General features: G+C 41.8%; 1 protein-coding gene across 1 annotated transcript in view; it reads right to left on the minus strand.

Annotated features, from left to right (window-relative positions):
* Positions 1-1,592: 1,592 nt before the first annotated feature.
* LOC146196341 (calcium/calmodulin-dependent protein kinase kinase 1) overlaps positions 1,593-20,831 on the minus strand; it is a 154,384-nt gene continuing 135,145 nt past the window's right edge. The window contains exons 15-20 of the mRNA XM_084596965.1: positions 20,609-20,634; positions 16,310-16,431; positions 15,201-15,288; positions 12,991-13,119; positions 9,742-9,875; positions 1,593-8,209 (exon numbers count right to left, since the gene is read on the minus strand). Of these exons, the coding sequence (XP_084453091.1) occupies positions 8,146-8,209; positions 9,742-9,875; positions 12,991-13,119; positions 15,201-15,288; positions 16,310-16,431; positions 20,609-20,634 (563 nt within the window). The 3' untranslated portion in view covers positions 1,593-8,145. The remainder of the gene's footprint in view (positions 8,210-9,741; positions 9,876-12,990; positions 13,120-15,200; positions 15,289-16,309; positions 16,432-20,608; positions 20,635-20,831) is intronic.

Genomic DNA, 20,831 nt, shown 5'->3' on the forward strand with positions numbered 1-20,831 from the left:
TGAGCTATAGCACTGAATACAGCCGCGCGCAATCCCTCAGTATGTTTCCAGTTTTCCATTAACAATTTTCCAAACAGTTCACACAGTTCTTTCCAAGATATGATGTTTTAATAGTCTGCACACGCTCCGCAAAGTCCAAGAAACCTGGATTGAATGTTTGTGCGAGTTTATGATACACCGAATCTCGCGGAGTTTTCGCAAATACTGTCTTCAGTAAGCTGTGGAAAGGGATGGGTGCAGATTTGTGTCTGCACAAGGTTCGAAGTCACTGAGCTTTGAAATGACGGCCCTCTGCTCACGTTCTTTAGGTGGATGACAGTATCCTGAAGCTGGCCTCCCAACACTGCATTTTCTGCGAAAACATTTATTTTTTCAAATAACCTTTCGCGATAACCTACAACAGAATTATCAAAATCGGCAATTTGTTGAGGAAGTTTCTCAACCTGCAGTATTAACAACTGTTTGTCAGGACGAGTAATATGAAATTGCTTAACTTATTTATTAGGTTTAAAAGATAGCTAGCTTCTAATATGAGATAGCCGTATGTTTATATTAATAATTCAATTTACGCGAGCGCGTTTTGTGGCAGTGCTAACTTGAAGGCCAGTATTAAGGAAAACACCTTTAGTGGCCATACTGTCGGCTTTCATTCGTCCGGACGCCTTGCTTTTCGACTCCATCGAAAAGCGGCCGCCGCGGCCGGGATTCGATCCCGCACCTTTGGGCACATAAATCGAGCGCCATAAACGCTTCATCACCACTGTGGGATACATAGATGAACTTGAGCATGCTTTATTATGTATTGTTGAACCTATACGCGCTTGCTAGAAGCCACACAGTGGATTCAAATTTGAAACATGAATGCTTTATAGTTCTTTTTTTTTTCCTTTGGGGTGTTTGTACTGTTAGGTAACCGCCCGAGTAGCATAATGGGTAGTGCGGCGACAAATATTTGGGACATGCAGAAAATGTTTTGGTCGATGCACATGTGTCGTTTGATGCACTGTTTATTTTGATTGCGCAGCCTTGAGTTCCTTGAAAATGGGCTAAACGACGAAATACGGATAAAAGAGGTGAACGCAAAGCATACGAACACTCCATCTTGTGTGAGGGGCTGGGCTTTTAGGTGGAAGTTCAAGCCTAAAACCCTTCTGATAGCTTGGCATGACACCTGACTGACAGTGGCATGACAGAAACATGTGGCGGCACGAGGCCTCAAAACTGGCCACCGTGTCAGTATATAGGCACCATTATGTGATAAAATCGTCGCGTTGCCGGAATAACAGCATTGAAAAAGCCGCTAACTTCACTAGCACATCATTCATGGTGTTTATTTTACTCTAAAATTTCGACTTGTTAGAAAGAGGTATCTCCGAATTACAGCTAACTTACCAATTTCTATCTTATGAAAATTGGGTTTGGTCCAATGTGTTTAATAAAAAAACATATCTCGACTTTCTACAATCTGCGAGCTCTCTAAATCAAACACAACCGTATTACTATCAACGCAGAATGCAGGGCACAGCATTGAGCCACAAGCCAAGTGAATTACATGGGTGAACTTCAAGAAGAAAGCACCACAATGCGAAGTATGAGTTCAACTGTATTTTAATTGATGTCATAATGGAGTTGACAATCGAGCAGGAGGCACAGGGTGGCGTTAACAAACAGCGTGCATTTATCGCACGTGAACGATGGGCTCGCGCGCACCATGTCCGTGCTTGAAGATGTTTCTGTTGGACACGCACGGTGCCAGGTTACAGCGGAAAATGGGTTTGCAGGGTGTTAAAACATGAACACCACAAACCTGATTAGGTTTGGTCCTTGCTGATCACATACATATCAAATGAACTGCTTCAAGAACTACTGCATTATAAAGACAGTCACATTTTTGTTGCAAGAAAAAGAACGTTTGCTGTCATAACAATGTGTACATTAACACCGCAGCAAGTCTCCTATCTCCGCATGCCATTTCACAATATTTCTAGGGGGCTAATCATTTAACGGGCTTTAGCTGAGATTTGTAGGAGTGCCGTGTTGAGATTATATGTTTTGATTTACCAACGCAACTTCTGCATAAAAGTGTTGAAATACGTTTTTTACCACTCACGTAATTGGCGCTGAGGACGATACTTGACTTTTGAGGTCTTATTGATCAGCGGCATCTATCTGTAGCCAACAATATTTATCTTAACACGGCTTGATTTATTAATATTGAAAGTCATTCCAATATAGACGCGAGGTACCACCCCCCAAAACGTTATGAAATTTATCAAAGCTCTCAAATTTCAAAGAAACATTTACGATAAAAAGTAGTCCAATATTTGTGTTTCTTACCAAGATATACACATGCACGAGGCAACCTAGCAGTTATAGTGCTTTGATCCTGCCTTGTGTGCCACAGTTTACGTACAAGCAACTTGCGCACCCTTGAGAAGTTAGCCGAGTACACGGCATAGCTAACACATCACAGCACGGGCGCAATGGAATAGACTGCAATGCGGAAAAAGAAGAGACGGGCACCCAAGCTGCTGGAAAGCGGGCTTAATTGTAGAAAACAGTATTTCGGAGTTGCGGATTGTGGCCTGTGCATTTACATGAAATCACTGCACTGCCTATTCTGCCTTCTAGGCACGAATGCTGTCCAAAACGGTGTGCATTACGCGAGCAATAAAAAAATGCTAGCACGAAGGCGGTAAGTTCTTGTGGTGTGCTCTGCTGTGAAGGATAAAAGCAGTGAAAAGGTTCTGCGTCTACTTGTAGCACCATTAGTGATGGGCATTATATAACAAGCGCTTACAATGTAGTTTTCGTTTCGTCGGTGGTAAGTAGCGCGAAGATGGATATATAGAAAGGAGCGTTTATATATGACATGCTAAGTGTAGGAAATGCTAAGGACACACAGAGTTTTCAAACATGACACTGAGTATAATAAAAACGCAAAACAAATATTCTACGCCAACCGTTTTCTAACAAGTAATTCTCAGGCAATAAATACCTATATCTACAGCGTCAAGTTACATACGTCAACACGCTTACATGCCCAAGAGCTCAATGGAATCACGCAGAAGTTTAACGCGCGTAGATTCTTATACAGCCGTGATGAACATGTGTGCAATACTATGGCGAGACGTAGGGCTGATTGTATTAAACACAAATATATTACCGCGTTACAGAAAAAAGCCAAAAACACAATGCTTAAAGTACCAAAAGTTACGCAGGTAATGATGTCAGCCTCGACAAAGAGCTAAAGAGGTACAGTCGCGCATCTAGTACTCCAGAGGAATTCTCAAGCTGAGAAAGACCACTAGATGTCTTGCGGGGTCATCTTATTCTGGTTAGAAGTCATGTTACTCGTCGCTTTTCCAAGAGGGAGCAAGTACGTTTCCACGAAATATTTCCAGGCTCTTTTTAGCTCATCAATATACCCGATTGTTTAACTGATTTATTTATTCAAAATTTACCGAGCTGTTGATCAAGCGTTTTGACCTTGACGTTGATCACGTGGTGTTTTGGCTACTGGTAGTACGTCAAAGATTTTAATATAACTATGCGACACAATTATCTCGTATTTTTTTAGCTGTGAATTCTCGGTACAGATAACTGCGTTTAAAATACCACGCAGAAGTCGTTTAAGGCAGGCCAAACCGCATGCCTTTACATAGGCCAAAACACCATTCCTGCAAAAGACTATTAATAATCTGGTTAAATTAGAGATGATCGTGCAAACATTGCAGCGACGTCACTCGTCAGTGTGCTGAATGGCTAAATTACAAATGTCAAGAAGGAAATTGCTGTCAAAATTCTTTAGATGACTTAACGGAAACCTAAAGATTTGTTCTTTACATCGGAGTGTGGATTATTGATTGCGACATTGTAAACGCCGTTTTGCGCTCTTAAATTGACAGAGCTAACCTTGAGGCCACAGAGATGTGCATAGTGCCACCAAGATGCCCAACTTCGAAATTAATTTCCGGAATGCATTGTCACATGGCTCGCAAACCCTGGGTAAGTGCTGTGAAGGAAAGGGAAATCTACAATACAAATTTAAAAGGATCCGTGGATCTCGAAACAGCGCTTGCTCTTGAAGTATTTGTGACTTTAAAGGCATTGGACCGATGGATGTTGCTGTTATTTTTGTATTTATTACTGAGTTTATCAGACTGCTGTGTATGGAATATCTATTCGGGAATCCCAGTAAGTTCACGGTGTGGAATGTTTCGCTCTTTAGAATTATTGTGGTCTGTCCCCCTGATATAAGGAATATAGCTAATTGCTTATGTGTCCCAACTCATGCTCAATAACAATCGTGTTTATTGTGTTCTGTACAGCTTCTACTATGCTTTGGCGTGCTTCAAATCGTCGATAGGTGCTTGTATCTCTACCACAAATGTTGCCAAGTGCTGCCATTCATGCCATTCGCTGCATGGGCGCTAGTGGTCTCGCGCCTGGTACGGGAAAAAAAAAACACCATCACACTAATGTTCTAGGGAATGGGAGGGTGGCGGGCGATGTGCTAGTCATTTTTCTGTTCCGACTAAAATATTGATCTTATAATTAAACAAATACAATAGATAATTATTCACATGGGGCTCAAAACCGCTAGCATATTGCGAGTAGGTCTGGGCATAAACACGCGTTCAAAGCCCAAAATGTAAAGGTGTACAGTAGGCCCATTCGGCGCCTAACACGGCGGAAGCAAAGTGTAGCAGGTAGGAAGGCAACAAAGAAGCGACCATAGATAGCATACTAAAGAGACTGTACAAAGGTATTGATCCCTCGACCACCTGCTCTGTCAATGGGCATACAGCGGTTACACACACTTTTACAAACTGTTCCGTAAGTCAGAGATATTCACCTCAAAATGGAGCTCACGAGACAGCTCTATGTGCGCAAGATCTAAATTCTAGGGCTTGCATACCACCATGGTATGTGTGCATAAGCATGCCGCTGTGGGGTGCTGTGTTAGCTATTCTGGAAGTAATGTGCATTTATAGCAATACATGAAAAAATAAATGAAATATACATTACTATAGCTTCATATAGACCCGAAATAAAAATATCGCCTACAAGATATTCGAGGCTTTATCGAAAATGTGGTTAACCTTTCTAACTGTGAATTTGATCAGGAAGGTAATTCTGATAATTCTCTACTGTCGCGTACAGCCTGGTTAGGACTTATTTTAGGTGCTAGAAACTGCAAAATTCACGTCTTTGCACAACTCCTAAACTAGGTCAAAGGAGGCCATACTGTGGCTCGCGATGCGCATGCATCTCTTGGCAAGTCAAGGTGGGCCTCGTAGCATTCTGGCACCTGTAGCCCTCACCTACACACATAAAACTGAGCTGCTTTGCAGTGAGACGGCCTAATTGGAGCCAAACTTCAATGTTCGTGCTTCATTAATAGTGCAGCGGAATGCTGATGTTCAGTGACCAATTTCCACATGAGTGGAATTCACCTTGACACGCAGTTCAGTTGGACTGCACAAAAAGAATTTGCCAGTGCTTCTTGTTATTCCGGCTTTTGTTTCTTAACAGCCACATTTTTATCGCCCTTTGCATGTACTCGTATGGGCGCTCCTTAACAAGACAAAGCTGAAAGAATCGTTTCGGCAAGTTGTTTTGGTTTATGAAACTTTACTGCTGCGTAAACGCTTCATTAATAGGAGGCCTCTAGAGCCATGGAGCAGACGTTACTGTGGTCCCAATGCTTAGAACAAGGAATCTATTTAGATGCGGATACATTTGAGAAGAGACCATCTCGATTCAGTAAAACACTGACCAGCAGGGCAAAAAATGTAAAGAAAATATTCAAGGCAGTTTTAGGTGCCATACAAAGCGTTTTCAAAATGGTCAGTTGAAAGCCCATCAGCAGACCTAATCTTACTCAAGAATGAAAGAGAGTGATGAGGAAGGTTTAGCATCATTTTGAAGAAAATGCACAGGTAATTTATGCCACACGCAGTCTTTTTTTCTGAAAGAAAACAGTCACATGCTACAGTTCAGAGCTTCAATGCCTGTTGATTGTCTTAAGTGGGTTATCGGCAAAGGCCTTCTTGGGCCAAATACGCCATTCCAATAGCCACTGTTCTCCTTGATACAACATTCCAACAGCCTGCTTTGAACAGTGAGGAGTGCAATGAAGCATGAGAGGTTCTACTATAAGATTTCGTGTGCAATGCACGCTGTTATATGTGTTTGGGAAAGTGATAAGACGTACTTTTACTTTTACGAATTTACAAATTTGAACAATATGTGTATGAATATTGCGCAGCAAACTTTGTGTGGCAGCATTGAATAAGTATGCTTCATGTGCCATATTTGCCAAAAGTAAATGGGAAACAAATTTTTGCTTTGTATAATTCTGTGTACACTTGAAGGTACTTTATTTTCCCCTTTCTTCACCTTCTGCTACTTGGGGTGCTTGTACCAGCCGCACTATACATCTGAGAACTGACCTATTTTGCCGTATGCATTTCGAAAATACATTACCTCAAATTATTGAACAAAACATGCTCACAATGTGTTCTTCTATTAGGAAAAACGTACAGTTTTAATGTAGCACTGAACTAATTACCAATGAATAAAACGAAGAAGCATTTCAAATACGACAAAATCTAAGCAAAAGATTAGGTTTACCACATATATCTAATGGGAGATACAATAATTTAGCTCTACGCCGTCGCTAAATCTGAAACAAGCGTGTCATTTACCTCTCCTAAAAATGAATACACGCATTGGGTAGACCGAGAAGGAAAACGAAAGCACAGTGCTGAGTATTTTCTTCGTTCTTTAACCACAACAATCACAGCAAATGCCTTAAAAAATAAAATTGCTTCTGTTTGTGCGAAATCATTCTAGATGCTAGTAACTACACTGAGCGACAATGGGCCTGGCGACCCGCCATATCATGTGCATATAGAAAATACATGTGCCGCAGCTTCATGAGTACGCTGAATGTTTTCTTTCAACGTGAAAATACTAGCTCAAAACAGACAAAGAGTAACGAAGTCCTGAACCATGATGAAAACCTCTTGACGCGAGATCTGAAAACGCAGCTTATGGAGCACAGTCACATGTATTAAATCCTGGTTCTATTAAGTGCCGCTCATCAAGTGCTAGCGAAGTCAGTCGTGAACCATTTTCGTCACGTTTCGCGAGAGTGCAACGAGTGGGAAGTTTGTGTTTCGATCATAGTAAAGGACATCACATAACAAAAATATGGCAGAATTCATAATTTCTTTACCGATCCAATCAAGTTCATTAATAACAACGTTAGGTCGCGGTATTCCAGCTAATATTTGTGTACATCGTAAGAATAACATACCACCCTGTCTTGGGCCAAGCTGTGCTTGCAGGCACGATCAGTACTATACATGTTCCAATATTACTTGCTTTTTTGTCATTTGCAGTGTAAATAATCAGCGGCCTGTACGCTAGACTGCATCCATCAAATGTACAGGGAAACTTGTGAACACATTATTTGGTTCATTTCACGCTTTCTGAGCACATGTTAAAAGTTGGCATACTGTTCAACTAGAGGATGAGACTTGAGGCACACCTCGCTCTCAAACTCATCACCTTCGCATTAGGATATTGTCGATGGTACCGGGTTATGTTCATCAATGGCTTTCCTAACCACGGCGTGACTAACCTTGTACACAGCTCAACTTCTGCTCGTAATAGACACGTTACAGAAAGTTTTGCTTCTAGCGGAATACTGCGCTGTGAGCACGAAGCCCTACCGCCGCAAGTGAATGTTAATGATTGCTATGCAGCGGCCATCGTTTATAAAGAAAGGTATCAAAAAGACAGGACAACAGTGTCACACGCTGGTCAAGTGCAGATGAGAGTTGAATGTTGCTCGTGAGTGCCTGAATACGTTGAGAGAGCAATGGGTTGCAGAAGTCGCAGGTGATGACGAGGCAAAAAATTAATCCTGGGGAGGTACGCGCACCCAGATTTCGTAGTTCGTTCGATGCCGCTGCTGTGTTTGCACTACAAAGTCATCCGTGGCAAGAAGGCTTCTTGAGTTGTCGTCGCCTCTACCGTGATTCACTCTTAGCGTCGGTGGGATAGCAGTTAGCAGCGCATCAACCGGATGCACATTGTGCCTCGAGCACGGCTCACTTTCTTTTGCCACCACTACGTCTGGTCCAGGAAGTTGATCTCGTTGAGGGCTGGCAGTGGACTTTCTAAGGAAACTTTTCTGCAAGAAAAAAATGTTGAGGGTCATTGTGAGCTCTGCGGGTGTGAATGAAAATACATCACTCAAGGGAAACGGCACAGGTTTCTTTCCTATTCTGCCCTAGGACACATCTTTGGGTGTTTTCTGAGCTTTTCTGGTATGTGTTTTGCCTCTTACCAGAGAAGGATTATTGCATGACAATTTCTGCCTTTAAGTCAAACAACCCATGGTACTTTGAGAGCGAACAGTGAGTTTACAGCAAGGAGAAAAAAACCATAAACAGAGTAATTTGTATGCAGGATTTACGCACTACTGGGGACAAGTTTACAGCAAACGAGAAAAAAATTCGTGTACAAGCGCTGCATTTTTGGCGATCTCTTCATTTCTCTAGCTAATGTCACATCATGAGAGTCCCACCTTCGGACCGTTCAGTCTGGCACATGGGATAACAGCACAGCCATTGCTTTCGATTCCTGATTATGCGTCTTGGAAACTTTTGTCACCGACAGTACCTCTGCGCATTTGGCATGTTTTGTGATTTTGAAGTTTTTAAAGAAGGCGTAATATGAAATCCTGCAGTTTTGAGTTTCTAGCTACCCTGAATGCGTGCTAGAGACTGTCTTTCAATCTATTCCAAGTACGGATCTGAGCGCGGCACAGTATAAAATATTTTCGTTTAGTTATCCTTACAGCGGTCCTGCTTTATATTTTTTCCCCTGGAGCACTTGACGTACAAAGAATTGTTTCCTCAGTGCTACTGCTGACTTGCTGATATTGTGCACTCTTTTTCTTAATGAAGCTGCACCTCCGGAACCATCCAAAAGTATAACGTGAACGCGAAGTTGCTTATTTAAACTGCTGCTGTTTTGAAATACTGCCTGTTTGCTCAGCTTGTGAGTACTGAAATGTATCATTAAGCAGGACATCATCTATATAGTGGTGTTTTGATAAGGAAAAATCAGCATCCTTACTCTGGGAATAAAATTGCAAAGAAAGCATAGTGCTCCTGAAACGGGCACCCTCTAGATTACTCCATCTCAGATCGAAGTAGCTTAATATCTGCGAAAGAACATAGGTGAATTGCCTGATGCTTAGTGTTGTGTCCCGCGCATCAGTGCGCGTTATGTAGCTTGTTCAGGTCGGGCCATCTGCAGTGCAATGGGAGCTATATTTCGATTCTTCTTTAATTTTGGATTTATGATTCGGCTGTAAGACAACCTTTATTTCGTGTGTTTACTGTGATTACAGCTCTGGGTTGCAAAGGTGGTATTCAGTGTCTGGTAGCGGTCCATGTAGAATTAGGTATGCCGTATAATACATGAAATATTGCCGCTTGTTCACATTTGAGAAGACTTACGGTGGAGAGGTAGCTACGTCCCCACTGCGCATACCTCAAAAACTTCAAATATTGCGTAGCAATCATGTTTACAGAGATTTGTCTCAGCAGAAAATTGAGGACAAATTAATAACCGAGTTGCACTTCTTTTCTTGAATAGGGAGATAAAAAACGTCTCTTGTCGAGACAGCACCCTACCAAAACAACATTACCATACCTTTCAAGAAACAGGTCAAAGGAGGAAGGTGCTGAATTAGATCGAGTGGCCTTTGTGAAACGGGCGCGGTGGCGTGGGAAGTCTTTGTATGGATTTCCAAACGAGTGCTTCTTCAGCATACTCTTAACCAGGATCTGTGGAGACAAAAAAAATTACTTGAAGTGAAGGTTTGTAGCAAACACAAGCATCAGAAGAAGCTGGCATGTGCAAGAAACTGCTTACAAGTGAGGTGACCGAGAAAGAGAAAAAGGAGATAGAAACTTTATTATTGCAGAAAAGAAATAAAAAATAATGATGCCGTCTTGGTTTAGCCTTTTAGCTTAACGGCCCGCATCCAGCTCCATTCTCGCGCAAGGCGAACCAGCAGAAGCAGTTGCAAGACAAGGGGAGGAGCAACAACCCCCCCCCCCCCCTCCCCCCCTCCCACGAAGCCCTTGAGCTGCTGAGGATATGTTTGGTTGCGTTGAGCTCGCATATACGTTCACCATGCGGTGCGTGTCGGTGCGTTTTTAAGGGGCGTCGGTGTTTGGTTTACATCTCTGTTTTCAGTTCATTGAAGCTTTTGGGTATGTGACTACCGATATTTGATAGCTTCTTCTCATCTAATCTTAAGAGTCTGCTGTGAGGTGGGTGGAGACGATGTGGTCCTCACTGCGCCAGAGTAAATATTCTATGTTCATAAGTGCGCGTTTGAAGCTTGCCCGGAAATCCGGTCCACACGCCTGTCTGTCCTTGAGAAAACTTGGGTACAATTTTTTTGTAACCTAGTTTTGTCTTTCGCAGGCGAGCTCGCGAGCGCGGTTGTTCACAAGAATACCTCTGGCACTCAGAACATCCGGGTTTAGCAAGCGGAGGTGGCAAGTGCGCGACACTTGCATTGTTAATGAACCTGCTTTGTTTGAACCGCTTACGCGCTTTCTAGAGGCATGTTATGAAGTGTTTCTCTTATTATTTTTCTGTGTGCACTGCGATTCAAGGTTTATTGTTCTTGCTTTGACGAGCTTGTCGCAGTTCGGGGGAAGCTGGTATGGCAACTGTGGTTTCCACTTCGAAGTACTTTTCGTACCAACGGTCATGGAGCTTCCTTGTGCCTCGATGTCTTTTCTGTATTACGTATTTCGCGGTATATGTGATACATGGATAAGAGCTCTTTCGGAAGGGGTGAACTGAAATATTTGATTACAAGGTAATCGCGCAGCGTGTAGCAGAGTCGAATAAAGAAATCACCTCTCTGCGGCGTTTCAAGCATTTGGTATCTGTGGCTCCCGCTTGAGAATTGTGTAATTTTTTTAGTTGTTTTTTCTTACGATATTTCGAGGTTTTGAGTGACGTTCTTGTTATGTTCATTTTAGGCCTTTATTTTTTCGATTTTTTTTTTTCAATAAAGAGGAGGGAGAGGCATCGAGTGCTTTGAAATCAGCGTCACACCTGCGTGTTTTCACTCTGGCGCTACCGTGCCCGAGATGCACACAACGTTTTCGTTTGTTTGATCGCGTGATGTTTGGTAGCACTGTGGCTGATAACTTTTGTCAGTCGGTACTCGGCACCGTCTGGTTCAAGTGCCGGATTCTTTGTGGTTTTTGGCAATGTTGCTGCTTTCTTAACGCTTCGTTATCGTTTCGTATAAATGCGGCTTAGGCGGTGGCAAGTGAGTACGAGTGTTGACCTGGCGGGGTTGCAATCGACGAAGCGAATTCTGCCGTTCATCAATCCAAAGCTAGATCTGAGGCGTAGGGAGAGCACGAAAAACAAATTTCCATGTGCATTTTCGTACCACGTTAGAATGGCCAGCCAAGAAATCTATGCGCGGCTACTATGCCAGAGATGCGGCCGAGGACAGCATTAATATTGCTACAACTAATATATAATGGCAGCTGGAATGCGCAAGATCACTAAAGAAACTTAGTCATAAAACCAATGTTCACTTCCATGAAATATCGTGTGGCTACTGAGCCCACCCGTTTTTCTTTGCAGCCAGTCCTTCACTTAATCTGTAATCGCCGGTCTTGGCCGCATATTAAGAATATTCGTTTCTCGGCTGTCGCTCTATTGCGTCCACTGCACACCATCCGCAATTGAAAACACCATAATGCCGCCTGAATCCTACATCTGTTGACCAACCTTTCAATGAACAATAAGTTATGGGGAGAAATCAAGCTTCGCTTTGAAGGGTATGATGCGACAGCGTACGTGACCGGCCTTTAGTACTTTATTTACCTAAAGTGCATTTACATAAACTTTTGGACGGAGGCCAAAAGGCACGGGGCCTGATACGTTGCTCTCTAGGGTAAGCAAATTGCATTTCGCACATACATACAAATGAAACACACTAAGTGTAACACGCTCGTTAACATTTTTTCCCATATTAAAAAAAAAAAAAAAGAATAGCATCCATAAACAACAGCTGCGAAAAAACTCAAGGAATAGAACCATACCCGAACTTGAAGTATTTAATACAAAAAAATATAAACCATCACGCACTAAACGTGCTAAAATAGCAATCCAAAATAAACGCGCGCACACACAAAAACTGTATGCTACGTGTACCACTACATTATATAATTGTTAAGAAGATGGAAGCCGTAGCAAAACGGGGAACTATAAAGAAAAATAGGCAGTCTTGCTCACATAGCAGTCGTTCACTATTAAAAAGCAACAGTTCAGTATATAAAGCCCCACTTTAACCAAACCGTATGAAAGTGCCTGTGTTGCCTAGGAGTAGCGTGCTCAACTGAGAATCGTAGGGCACTGGAAGGTTGATCATTATGGCACTTTCCCAACTCAAATCAAAAGCCCGAGTTGGCAGCTGCTCCCAACTTTATATCTAGTGGCCTCGTTAAGCCGAACTAGCTCCCTCCCTCTTCTATCTCTCTCTCTGCGCGCGCGCGCACACACACACACACACACACACACGCACGCACACGCGCACATGCACACACACACACACACACACACACACACACACACACACACACACACACACACACACACACACACACACACACACACACACACACACACACACACACACACACACACACACACACACACACACACACACACACACACACACACACACACACACACACACACACACACACACACACACACACACACACACACACACACACACACACACACACACACACACACACACACACACACACACACACACACACACACACACACACACGTGTGTGTGTATATTTTATTTCGAATATTTTTTAAAAGAAATAAATGCATTCTTACCAGTGTGTCGAGTTTAGGTATGGTGCGCACACAATTGTCGATCTCCTCTTCGGTGACTTCGACGAAAACGCAGTTCTCGCTTTCGGCTGACATGGGACATGTACCATTTCGGGTCACCCAAGGGTGTACCTGCGGAGAGTAATAAAATGCAATAGGGCACGCTAACGAAAAGAAATAAATACTAAACTCTGTTTGCAAGAGACTACATTGGAATTATAATAAAAGTGGCAACATTTAGGGCACACATATAATTCCGACGTTTTTTCCACCCCCTCGGAATTTAAAGTACCTTTCACTACACTTTTGTTTCTTTATCGCCTGGCTTTGGCACATCGCATTTCACCGAAACAAAATTAACAAAACTCACACAAAACGCTATTTACATATAACATGTCGTGACAAGGCAGCATAGAACGAGCTTCGTCACAATAAAATTCACGAATATACAACAAAGGCGCTAGTCTTCCGAGCCACTCGGAAGTTTGCGCAGCAGCTTTCCTAATTTCCAAAAACCTGTCCACGCTTTCCCGAATATAAATTCAAACAAACCGTCAGTCTTCATTACAATCTTAACCAGACAATCTTGAGCGCCATATACAATGGGGGCCATGACAATAATTAAATAAAATGGTACCCCATCCTCACTTTCTATGCATAAGTACCGGATGCGATACGGGTCTAGCGGAAAATCTTTCATTAGCGTACTTTGCAATACATTTCAATGATAAACCCCTTCTTCTCTACAGTGTAAATAAAGATGGCCTATTGTTTCTGGCTTCGTGCATATTATCAGTGTGCGATCCCCAGGGTATAAATACACGTTACCCTTAAATAGCTCGTCATTTGTGCTAAAGTATGCATCAGTGCATTATTTAGTTTCACCGTAGACTAAGTTTAAAATTTCCCATTTCTTGGCCTTAGAAATTAGGCACGCGACGTTACTGGACGCATCGTCATCTATATTCCCTGCGCATGTGGTGCAATAGAAAATTTCGAGCGTCTTTTTCGTCATTTTAGATTAATAGTGGCTCGAACTATAAGCTAATTTGAGTGGAAACTTTAGCTAATCAAGGCGCCATCAATAGGCTTTATGGCAATTTGGACGTCTTCATAGTTCCTTGTGGCCACATTTATGTCTTGGGTTTTGCATTTTTGTCGGCTTAAAAATACCGCTACTTGGCATCTTGAGACACCTATTTTCTATCAGAATTATGACACGAATATAAACTTGAAATGGTCAAAACAAACTAAGAGTTTCCTTTTAACGACCGCTAAAAGGCATGGCGAGAGAGTGTTATTGGCTCTTGTCTGGAACTCCTTTTTTTAAATCCTCGGTTGAAGGTATGCATTTCAATACTCGCTTGATCAATAATCCCTTAATTTGAGTTTTTGTCTCATTAGCATACAGCCCCAAGCTACTGTATTATGTGAAGGGCAATCCGAAGTAGATAAAAAGGCCCTCTAAACCAAGTCGTACCAACGTTTCTGTTAGGCCTAGGGTAGCGTATCTGACTCAGGTTCCAAAGGCCTTAGCTGTTAATCCCATACAGCCTTCCCATCTCAAATGATATACTCGAGTTGGCAGCTTCTGCCAGCTTGACCATGTCAGGCGGTCTTGTGACGTCACATAGCCTGGCGGCCATTCACTGCCCGACCATGTCCCCTTAGATGTACATCCTGCCAGAAGCATGCTCATTATTATCCTTTCAACGTCGACGCCACCGCTGTAGTAGCTGAAGAAAGAGGCCTTTAACGCTGTCAAAATAAAAGCACAATAACTGCACTTGAGGCGGATGCTCTAATTTGCGAACATTGGAAAGACCAACTTCGAAGGCTTGCACCAACTTAGGGCTTGAGGTGGATGATAGCCTGACATTGTGATACGGCTGAGTCGTTTTGGCAAATCATTGTGCGATCCCTGCTGTGAACTTTCCCAAACAAATCAAGGCTTTATAAATTGCTCTTAGCTGCCTAAAGTGACACTAACTTTCAAAAGCCATATAACACTTCGATATTCGAACTCCTCTTTCAAGTCGCTGTCATTACCGCCGCCGTAGATGAGAAGCAGTGACAGCACAGAAAAAGCGCTCTACTATCATGCTCTTGTATTTATTGTAGTCAATAAAGATTACTTTCTTTCAATATATTCTGCACCGCACGCACAGCAGGCGAAAACAATGCTAGAGAAAACGTGCGTTGATGCAATTTACCTTGACTTCCGGCACTGTTATCCTCTCCTCAGGGTTCTTCTTCAGCATACATGAGAGAAGGTCTTGAAGCTCCGTGCTGAGATGGGAACTGTAAAAGAGGCGACTGCGTTATTTATTACACATAAGGACCACAATCTTGCATTGCTTCAGCTACTTCTCCATGCTAGTTAATGCATGTCGTTTGTTTCATGGAAAGGCCTGTTTTCAATATAATGTAAGTTCCATGTGGTTTTTGTATGTTTATAAGATACACATTTTTACTGTCGGGTTCCACTTAAATCAAGACTGAATTTTAAGCAAAGAGTATATTTTGATGAGATTAACTGGCAAGGAAGTCTTTGGTGAAACAAGATACTTTGTTGGGCGAGTTGGTACTTATTCATTATTAATATAAACAGCGCGAACACGAAAACAAGGGACAAGAAAGAAGAAAGCCACAGTACATGCGCTGGTACTGTGGCTTTCTTGTTTCTTGTCCCTTGTTTTCGTGTTCGCGCTGTTTATATTAATAATGAATTTGGTGAAACAAGTTTCAAGGCAAGCATAGGTACCCAACATTTCACAATAATCTTATCTGGACTAGTTACCAAATATCTAAATGCTTTTTACAGGTGGAATTGGCCTTACATAAACGAAGAGTATCATCGATAATATTGTGCTGTTTGAATATTATATTATGTTTATACTTGGAGCTATAAATTTACGGCAAATGTGTCAAGAAATTCAACACGATTAGTTTTTTTGTTTTAACGTATCTGTGTGACATTCACTTGCATATTCCTTCTGGATAGCCAGAAGAGCAAGAACTACAAGACCGATAAAAGCTCAACCACCTAAGAGCTGACGGCATTTATGGCTTATATGGCTAAGGCTGAAATTGTTTATTACGACTTCTGAAATTCGGAACAAGAATTGCAGATTTATTAATACAGATCCTAGCAATATATAACAACCTAAAAAAAGCCGGATAAATTGTTTTGTTTCCTTTGTTTGTCCTAAGTTGAACTGCAGAGAATTATCATGAATACCTAATCTTACGTGACTTAAGTAAAGTGTCATTCAGCCTATTGAGAGAAAATACGCCATCATGGACTTGAATGAGGACTCACGGAAAAACGACAGGCTGGTTCCGGATCTTATTGTACAGGATCAGCACACTGGGGTCATGGAAGGGAACGTTCCCGACCACAAAGGCATAAAGGGTGACACCCATTGCCCACACGTCCACCGCCTGCGCAGTGAGAGAAGATATTCAGTATCGTGAATTATTGCGAACACATATTTACAAGACCTTGCGTAAACTGACGGATATTTCAGTCGAAGAATAGGATTCAAGCTTGAAGGGTCTAGAAAGGTATCATCCTGGACTCGGGCAAACATTTCGCCTGCACAAAACAGTAAGCGAGTGTTCGTCCCCTAATGACTTATCCCTATCTTATTCTTCTCTACCTTCATCATTCCGCAGCTTAGCAAACTTTAGAGGCGCAGATAATTGGTATACATAAATATCTAACAACCTTTATATCAGAGCGGCAACCGCTAGAGATAAATGGCAAGAGAAAGAATAACAAATATTCATTAAATAGAAAGTAGACCCTAGTGCTTTTTGCTTCCATCTACTTTTATTGCACGTCATTGGTACGAGGTATAACCATCATGTTATAAATGCGCATTCTGTTTAGAAAATATGCATTCAATACATTTAAAACGGATACTTTTAATTCCGCTATAATATTTTACGTAGGGCATGTTATGAGAAGAAATGCAGGATGCAATGCCGTCATCACTAAATGAAAACAGAATGACGCCATTCATCACATATATAGCGCTGCAGACCGGTGCAGAGCCGAACGCTAACCAGAGCTCGCTCCATAATGGGCTTATAATAACTAGCAAACGGGTCAAGTTTATAGTCTGGCAGACAGCATTTCTTTTGCCACTCTATTTTTGGTTGAAACAGTGAGTGAGTGCTTATTAAAATAACTGCACGAACTTTACAGAGCTGCAGCCCACTATAACTGGTTTGCGTCACGAATCGTGTGGCAGGTAAACACACAAATAAAACGATACGTAAACGAATGAGAGATTTCAACTTAACAGTTTTCCCTTATTCAATCTCAAGTACTTGGATTGTATTTCTGAAAACGACGGCGCAATATGTTATATGACGTTTTAATACGGAGCATTCACGAGTATTCGGATGCACATCAAGTAAGAAATAAATATTATAAATTTTTAAAAAGTATATTAAACAAAAGCCTTTATTGCAATGTTTTTCGAGTATTCGAAACGGGCTGAATATTTACGAAAAATCGCTTATCAAGGAGCGCATGCAAAACATTGTGTATTTATTGCGGGGCAAAGCTTCGCGGGCTAAACTTACAGTATCTTAACAAACAGCTCTAAGGACGGGAGAACAGAGACAACGGCTGTGACGGGCACCCACTATCAATTCATGCGTTTACTTGAGAAAGCCGAAATATATAGCTTGAAAGTTGGATAACTCGAAGGAAAAATGACAATGGAGACTCGTACATTCTGAACAATCTTTTTTCTTTTACCAGTGTATTTTTCTGTTGTGTTCTCAAACTTTCAAGCTATATATTTCCACCATCAGAAATAAATAGTCAGCGATCGTTCTGTTGCCACTCTTGTGCTCTTCCATGGGCTGTTTCATAAAATGACTCCATACCAACTATGCAAACTGTCTAGACTTGCAGATTAACCCTAACATCTACATACATGCCACCTGCGTGCGCCGAGAAGTCGTCGACTCGGTAGCAGTTACCCCCATATGACAGTCATGGTAATTGCCTTTCCCTTACAGCTAATCTAATTGAGTGAATTTATGTGCAGGGTCAATTTGACATATATTTATAAATCTTTACCGGATGTGTGAGCCGAAGAAGAAAAAAACAAAACTAGAGGTAAAAATGCAATGCGATTCCGCCATCCGCGGCACTGTGCAGAAAGATATCTGCTTTTTTTAGAGGCGCTGGTTTAACAAAAAGAAATTAGAAAGCCAAAAATAAATAACCTCGATTCCCGCATTTCATATGAAAACTAGTCGAAGAATGCGTACTAGTAACCATGAAATAATAGCATTTCAACCTACGACACTCTGCGGAGGCCCTAGAAGTTTTGAGATTACGGCAAGGCAGTTACGGTATTCTGGCAAATCGGTACTGCGTTCTGGCTCGTGTTTTCCTCGATCCCAACCCTTTCTGTTGCTTCAAGGCTGTGTCTTGGAAGAAGCCTAACACCCTAGCATTTCAAATAACAAATGAAACTTTTTCATTATATAGGGAAAAAAAGTCTATATTCCTTTGGAATTCGAAAAAAAGAACCTTAATAATCGCAAGCCATAAAGGTTCTGAAATTCTTTTTTTAGAGGCCCTTTCAATAAAAATGCATTGAAAGATTGAGATTTCTAGTGATATCAATTTTTCGTTTATTTGCGATAGTCGAATAAAGTCGGGAAGTAACTCATACACCCCTCAAAATAACATGCGTCATTGGTCACTGGCGGTCCCAGAACGTCGCTGTGCCCCACTGTACGTGTAAGCCGTTAGAAACGAAGCGCTAGTAGTGCGATCGGATTAACGGTCGCGTTGTGGCAATCGGTCGAAGCCATTGACTACGTGGGGCCTCCTTTGAGGGGTGTTTCCCGCTCTGTTCATGAGTTGTATCTGCCTCTTTTAGTTCATATAGAAAGACTTTAATGTTCTTTTGAAATTACGAAGCGTTTAATGGGTGATTGCGGCCAGCTTACAGAAATTTGTTCTTGCACAGCGGCAGCAGGAAAGGGAACAGCGTTCGCCTTCTCGAATCAAATATAGCACATGGTTTCGTTCTTTTGAAAATTTACTCCACTATAAATTTACTACTGTTTCTTACATTTTTATTACACTGAAGCGTAATCGACTCCATGTAGGTTAACCTGTACGCAAAAGCCTCCATGAAGAGCTGACAAAATGTACAACGTTTAACACTTGCAGTTGAGGAAACTAAACCCTTGGGAGTATGCCCTTCAGTATATTCATTATAAGGGACTGTTCGACGTCGTAATATATGACAAACGGAATGAAAAGCTCCGCTCAACCATGTTCTGCGTTTATGTTTTTCAACTGCGCCGTCGTGGTAAGCCGTAACCGCAGAACCTGAGCCATGTAGCTCCTAACCAAAAAAAAAAAAAAGAAATGATGCTCAGCCATTAACGAAATGGGAAAGAAAATATAGATTGAACGTTGGGCGGCCTCAGAAATCAGGCATGTCTGTAATCTCCTGCAGGAGGTTGTCTGCTGTGCTCCTTGATGATATAAACGTGTGCCATGCAGAATTTCTTATATTTTCTTTCCCAAACTGAAGGAACCAGCAAATAACTTTATTGGACGCTATCACCATCATCTTATATTAAACTGAGGCTCTTGGCTCTGAGACCTTGCCATCCATAGAACTTTCCAACCTGACCGTTCGTGCATAAATCAATTAAATTCTTCGCGCAACGCTGGTTCCTGACCGAAGTAATGAGGCCCGAAAAGTTTCTCATTCCCTCACAACTTATCGCACAGTTGAAAAACGAACAAAAAGTTCATAATTTCTATTCTTTGCGAGCTGTTTGCCTCTTAGAAGGGATCAAGATTGCGGATAGTGCCGTAAAGACGCTTCAAGCAGTGTAGCGCGTTCTCTCTGGTTGAATTTCGGGCAAGAAAGTATGGCTTCATTACCGAAGAACAATGCTGAAGCAAGCAAATCACGCGATGAAAAGCAGATTATTTTTTGCTGCATTTACGAGTACATGATGCATTTACGATGTTCATCTAGCGATGAAAACAGAACTATCAAACTATACGTTTGGTGGAGCAACAAGAATGTCCCGAAAAGGAGGACTAACAAGAAGCTTTTTTGCGTAAAGCTTGCAGCCAGCTCATAAATTGAGAACCCTGTGAGGCTTAGCAAAGTCTTTTGGCATGAATATTTTGTAACTGCCTTACCATACATGTATATTGCAGCATTTATTATTATGCTGGAAAGATTCTTTTTATTTATCATTGAGGGAGATGGTGCAGGATTTTGCCTATTATATTTTGCAGGCATCGTATCTCAACCTTTCGTCATTTCCGCAAAATATAAAATGTCTTAGATCTGTCACTATCAACCGACGATGTTGAAACTATGTTAGGCACCCTCAAACGTGTGGACAGCCCATAAAAGACCATTGAACCTCTCGAGGGCGTACTTTCTAGCTAGTCAGCCTCCGATAATTGATGAGGCTTTTTTCCTGTATTCAGCAGTGGATTAAAATCTCACAGCACGGTGCTTCAATTATTCCGTCCCTTTTTCTTTGAGAAGTAAGTAACTTTCGTGTTCGTGCTTTGCCGGACGGAGGGAAGTAATAGAAAACTCACCTTTCCGCTGTACTCGCTTCGGTTATCTGCAGGTTGAAGGCCATTGGAAGAGAAGAAAAAAAAAGTAGGAATAAGAAAGAGCCAAGTTTCGTAAAAAAAAAAAAAAAAAAAGCACTTGCAAATTTTTCGACGATTACGTTACTTCCTGATGCAAAATTTGAGCGTCCTCATCAGCTGTTCCAGCTTTCCAGAGGCAAAGAATTCGAGCAAGACATGTATGTAC

Source organism: Amblyomma maculatum, chromosome 3, assembly GCF_055883805.1.
Source record: "Amblyomma maculatum isolate TAMU_Amacu chromosome 3, ASM5588380v1, whole genome shotgun sequence".
Classification (NCBI taxonomy): domain Eukaryota; kingdom Metazoa; phylum Arthropoda; class Arachnida; order Ixodida; family Ixodidae; genus Amblyomma; species Amblyomma maculatum.